General features: G+C 35.0%; 1 protein-coding gene across 2 annotated transcripts in view; it reads right to left on the bottom strand.

Moving 5' to 3' along the window:
* Window positions 1-5,470: 5,470 nt before the first annotated feature.
* The window catches only part of ADAT2 (adenosine deaminase tRNA specific 2), a 33,182-nt gene continuing 32,652 nt past the window's right edge, over window positions 5,471-6,000 (bottom strand). For both annotated transcript variants that reach the window (XM_020972504.2, XM_020972505.2), the window contains one exon: window positions 5,471-5,978. In XM_020972504.2, coding sequence (XP_020828163.1) covers window positions 5,935-5,978 — 44 coding nt within the window. In that variant the 3' untranslated portion in view covers window positions 5,471-5,934. The remainder of the gene's footprint in view (window positions 5,979-6,000) is intronic.

Genomic DNA, 6,000 nt, shown 5'->3' with positions numbered 1-6,000 from the left:
CTTAGTAGTGGAAACACTAAAAAGACGGCAAGAGCAAAAGACTAAAACAGAAAAAGAACTAGGCTTCCAGTCAAAAATCTCATACCCAGCAAAGCTAAGCATAATCCTGAATGAAAAAAAAAAGACATTCAATGAATTGCCAAACTTTCAGGACTCTGTTAAAAAAACAAAACCCAAAAAAAACCCCTGAACTTAATAGAAGATTTAACATACAAGAGCCAAGAAAAATATAAGGTACATACCAAAGACTAATTACAAGGGACTCAATAAGAATAGACTGTTTACTTTTTCTGTATGTAGAATGTAAAATGTATGTCTAAGATTGTTATTACTAATTGGGATTGTTCATAAGAAAGACTGGGGTCGACGCAAGCATGATATGCCCTCAAAAAGTAAAACTGTTCAGGAACAGCTAAAAAGAGTAATTATCCTATACAAATGAGGTTTGAGAGGAAGAATCGACAGAAGAATTAGATGAGGGAGGGCTGGTAGTTCTGGAAACCTACTTTCATCAGGAACAGGTTCAAGAGGGAACAATACATATATATATACACATACATACACACATACATATATATATATATATATATATATATATATATATATAAAATCTAGAAGAGTATAAAAGTCTTCTAAATTTAGAAAGAAATAAAACAATAAGGAGATAGGGAGAGAAGAGAAGGGAGGGTTCTTTAGAGGAGAAGGTGAGGGAATAGGTCAAAGGGATGTTTAGATTTACAGGCATGGGAGGATAAGGGAGGGATCACTGAAGAAGGGTAGATTAAGTAACAGGAGGGCAAGGTAGCTAGTAGAAGTAAAGTAGAGGAGTCAGGAGGGATAGGAGATAAGAGATATGCACAGACATAAAAACAAAGATTAGGAACACAATATGTTAGGGAAAGTATATGTTTATATGTGTATGTATGTGTATATGTGTATATATATATAGGTATATATATATATACCTATATATAAATATATCCACACTTAACTGTAGCCTGAGGGGAGAAGGGGGAGGGAGGGGAGAAAAAGAACAAAGTTAAAAAGTATACAGCAGAGAACAGAAGAAAATCTACAAGGAAGCAAAGAGAAGATGGACAGCTTTTAACACAATATGTAGTACTTAATATACAGGCTTTCTTGAAATGGAAATTTATTGCTATATATTTTTAATCCTCTCTCACATTCTGCTGTACATATGATGATTTTCCCCTTATTTTATATTTGTTTAATATTTAAGTTAATAATGTTTCCTTTCCTTTTCTTATTATGTATCTAAGTTTTAGTATTCAAGTCTAAAATAATAAAAAGATTTTTAAAAAAAAGAAAAACTAATCAACAGCTTGGTAAAGGAGACACAAAAACACACTGAAGAAAATAACACCTTAAAAAACAGACTAGGCCAAATGGTAAAAGAGGTACAAAAAGCCAATGAAGAGAAGAATGCCTTAAAAAGCAGAATGGGCAAAATGGAGAAAGAGGCACAAAAATTCACTGAAAAAAAGAACTCCTTAAAAAGCAGAATTGGCCAAATGGAAAAGGAGGCACAAAAGCTAATTGAAGAAAATAATTCCTTAATAATTAGAATTGAGCAAATGAAAGCTAATGACTTTATGAGAAATCAAGGAATCAAAATCAAGAAGGAAACAAAACCAAAAGAATGATTGCCCACCTCCTCCTCCTCCTCCACTTCCCCTCCTTCCTCCTTCTTCTTCAGGGGTACTAGAAGCTATGTACTCTCTTAATGCAGCCCAAGATCTTATTAGCATTTCACACTGCTGACTCATATTGAGCTTGCAATCCAATTACCTCCAGATTCTTTTCCAAACAACTACTGTCTAACCATGCCTCACTCATCTTATACTTGTGAAGCTGATTTTTTTCTCACCCTAAGCAGAAAACTTTACATTTGTCCCTATTGAAATTCATCTTTTTGAATTCAGCCCAGCACCCTAACTAATCAATATCATTTTGGATCCTGAATCTATCATCCACTGTATTAGCTATCTCTCTCAGCTTTGTGTCATCTGTAAATTTGATGAGCATATCTTTCATTCCTTTATCCAAGTGACTGATAAAAATGTTAAGTAACAGAGTCAGACACAAATACCTGGGGTACTACATTGGAGACCTCCTGCAACAGTGACATTGAACTTTTAACAATTAGTCTTGAAGTCCATTCATCCAACCAGTTATGAATCCATCTCAATGTATTGTTATGTAATCTATATCTTCTCCACAAGAAACATATGAAATACTTTATCAAAAGCTTTGATAACATAGGTAAACTACATCCACAACATTCTTCTTATCTACTGATTTCAGAAACCTGTCAAAAAAGGAAATTGGGTCATTCTGGCATAAGCTGTTGTTGATGAAGCCATACTGGCTCTTTATAATCACCACTTCCTTTTCTAGATGTTTGGCAATCATTTATACACACACACACACACACACACACACACACACACACACACACACACACACACACACATACTCTCTCTCTATATATACATATATATATAATAGAATTCCCCAGTAATTGAGGTCAAACGCGTAGGCCTAAAGTTCTAAAACTTTGTTCTCTTTATTCTTTTGATAGTCTGGACATTTGCTCTTCTTCTGTCTTGTGATACCCATTTTTCATAAACTTTTAAATATCACCAACAGTGGCTCAGTAATTACATCTGCCAGTTCCTTCAGGACTTGGGAATGTAGTTCATCTGCACCAGGTGACTTGAATTCATGAAGGGCAATTAGGTGTTCTCTTAACTGTTTTATTATTTATCTTGGGTATCAACTCTAAGTAATTTTTCTTCTGTGATTTCCAGTATAAAGGTAATTTTCTTTGTAGGGAAAATAGAAACAAAATGAGAGTTAAGCAGTCATGCCTTCTCCCTATTGACAATTATTGTCTCACTCATTCCAAGCAAGATTTCTATCCTGTCTTTGACCCTATTTTTTTCACCAACATAGCTAAAAAAATATATCCTTTTTGCTTCCTATAGCATTCCTGACACTTTTTATAGGATGTATACTCTTATTTATATTGATCTCTGTTATGTGGTCATGCTTCCATTTTTGGAACATTTCTTTTTTAAATCTAATTATCAGTTCCCTGTACATCCATATCGATCTCAAAAACCTCATTTTTCTTCTTCATGGGTAATGTTTCCCTTTTCTTCTCCAGAATTTCATGTTTGGTTTTTTTGAACCTCCCTGAGACAACTTCCCTTAAAGCATTTTACTCCATAAAGTTCTCCCTATCTTTCCTCTGAACCCTTTGAAACCTGCTTTTCCAGAATGTAGAGTGCCTAGATTTTCTCCATCATGAATTCTATGACAACAGTGATAACTTATCCCCAACGTTTCCATAATTCTCACCTCAGCAACCAGTTCTTCCCTATGAGAATCAGATACAGAAAAGAACTTACCCATGTTGGATATTTCACCTTTTGAAGGATGAAATTATCAATAAGAAAATTCATGAAGTTATTAACTACTTTGCTTTTGGCACAATGCTCCAGCAAATGTCTGAATAATTTAAATTCCTCCATCACTACTATGGTATGCATTCATGCTAAGCTTGTGATTTGTTTCCCAAACTCTTTATCTATTTCCTCCTTCTGTCCAAATGGTCTGTAGTATACTCTAATGACAAAAATCACTCCCCCCCTTCTTTGACTTTCACTCAAATAATGTCATGCCTCATTCCTGTGGTTCCTAGATTTCCTCACAAGTTCTTATATACAAAGCAACCCTTTCCTGCCCCCCACTCCCTTTAACCCATCATATTTACTTTAAATTGGTCCATCTCCTTTGTATTAGGACCTCTAGTTCTTCTTGTTTGTTGCCTACACTTTAAGCATATGTGCACAGACATCTGAGGCCATGGGCTTTATTAATGGCTCCTTTTTTGAATTTTGTGTCCTATGAATACTGGTGTTTCAGTTTCTATTCTTTTCCCCTTTTTGTGGCTTCACTCTATAGTATCGAAATAAGGGGATGCTACATAAGTTGTCTTATCCTTTCCCCCTCATCATTAGTTCAAAGCACTTTTGATTAGATTTTCAAAACAACTAGTAAAAATATTCTACCACCCTTTGATAGGTGTACTCTACCTCTAATTAGAAATCTGTCAACACCACATTGAAAGCCATCATCCATAAACCAAATACTATTCTTACATACTTTTTTTAGCCAGCTGTTCATTTCCCAGATTAAATCTTCTATTCTGCACCCCTGAAGCCCCAAGGCCTTTAGTTTCTTGCTGAAGACTTTCCTTGGTAATACTTTTTAGATTCTATATGGTAGTGTCCCATATGAATGACCAGAAGAGAATAGTTGTTATCCATTTTTGTAAGTTTTGGAAAATTTCTGTTATATCTTAGATACATGCCCCAGGAAGATAACAGATCTCACTATCATTATTTTCAGGTCAACGAATAGATGAACCCATACCATGGGCAGGGAAATCACCAGATACCACTACTTTTCTCTTCTTCCTCTGCCTCTTATTAGATGATCTCATAGCCGATATCTTTTGTGGCTCTACTTTATTACTCTTGGAAAGAACAAGAATCTTCTTCCTCTTCAGAAAGAGCATCAAATCTACATTAAGTTCTCATTGTACAGATGTCCTTTTTTATCTCCTTTCTCCTCTGTGTAACACTTTCTGTTCTTTATCATCCTGAGAAGGAATCCCTTTCTTCACCAGTGAAACTTTACTTCTGTTTCTTTTAGGAATCCTTCATTCTCCCTAAGAACCCAGAGTGTAAACAGGTGTTCTTTAAGGTAGATCAGCCTCACTTGCAATACAAATAAGACATTCATTTGTGGCAGAAATACAAACATTTCACACTCAGTGCAAGTTACTACACAATTTCCCCTACTCTCCTTAATTGTTGAGATTTTCAGCCTTGTTTCTTAAGCACCTAGTTGAAACTTTTTACAGACAACCTTATTTAATGTCCCTTCCTTTATTTCAACAACTCTATAGCCATGACCACATCCACCTTCCCTTTAGTCTTGTCCCAATATCATGTCAGTTTCACCAATTTGCCCCCTCAATACTCTATTAATTTCTTCAACCCACTAACATTTTCACTAATTTTTTGTTACTCACCTTACTTTGTGTTGCCAATTATCTTTTCCTTATTCTTCTTAAATCTATTTCAGTTTCTATTTCTTAATCCTTCTATATTCTCCTTAATTATCTTTGATTCTGTTTCTCTTGAAACCTGAAGGATAATCTGGATCAGTAACTGAGCCTGGAGACTGTTCTTTACATTCTCAATTTTTCTCAATTTTTTTCAAGTTTTTCCTCCCAAAACTTAACCTTTGAACTTCATCAGGCCAAATCCCTTCAAATTAGCTACATAATTTCCTCTCCTTGTTTGGAAAAATCTTCTTATGCCCTTTCTCAAATGGAAACTAGGAGTAGTATATTACCAGAGGCCATTTTAACTAATTAAAATAAATCATTATTTATTGACCAACTACTCTGTGCCAGGCACTATGCTAAATGCTAGAGATATAAAAGAAAAACAAAACAGTACCCTGTCCCAGAAGCTTATATTCCAATGTACAACATGCACGTATATATTTATAAATATGACACATACAACGTAAGTACAAGATAACCTTTGTTAAGATGTTAAGGCACTTCTAGCTGGGAGAACCAGGAAAGGCCTCCTGCTGAAGATAGTACTTGAACTGAATCTTGAAGAAACCAAGTATTCTGAGAGGTAGAGGTAAGGAAGGATCATTCCAGGAATGGAGGATAGCCACTGCAATTGACAGGGAGTTGTGAGAAACATTAGGTTGGCTGGTATGGATGGACCATAAGATATGTAATTCAGTCATGTTAAATGCTTCCATTCCAAGAATTTTGTCAAGATCACTATTAAGGATTGGTCTTCTATCAGATGAAGTTCAACATTTATGACCTTCCTTTTTCCGAACTTTTGATTTCGGTGCTACAAAAATGTTAGAGAAGAA

The sequence above is a fragment of the Phascolarctos cinereus genome, unplaced genomic scaffold, assembly GCF_003287225.1.
Source record: "Phascolarctos cinereus isolate Bilbo 61053 unplaced genomic scaffold, phaCin_HiC Scaffold_5;HRSCAF=322, whole genome shotgun sequence".
Lineage (NCBI taxonomy): Eukaryota > Metazoa > Chordata > Mammalia > Diprotodontia > Phascolarctidae > Phascolarctos > Phascolarctos cinereus.
Note: the sequence above shows the minus strand (reverse complement) of the source record. Positions and strands in the feature narration are given on the sequence as shown.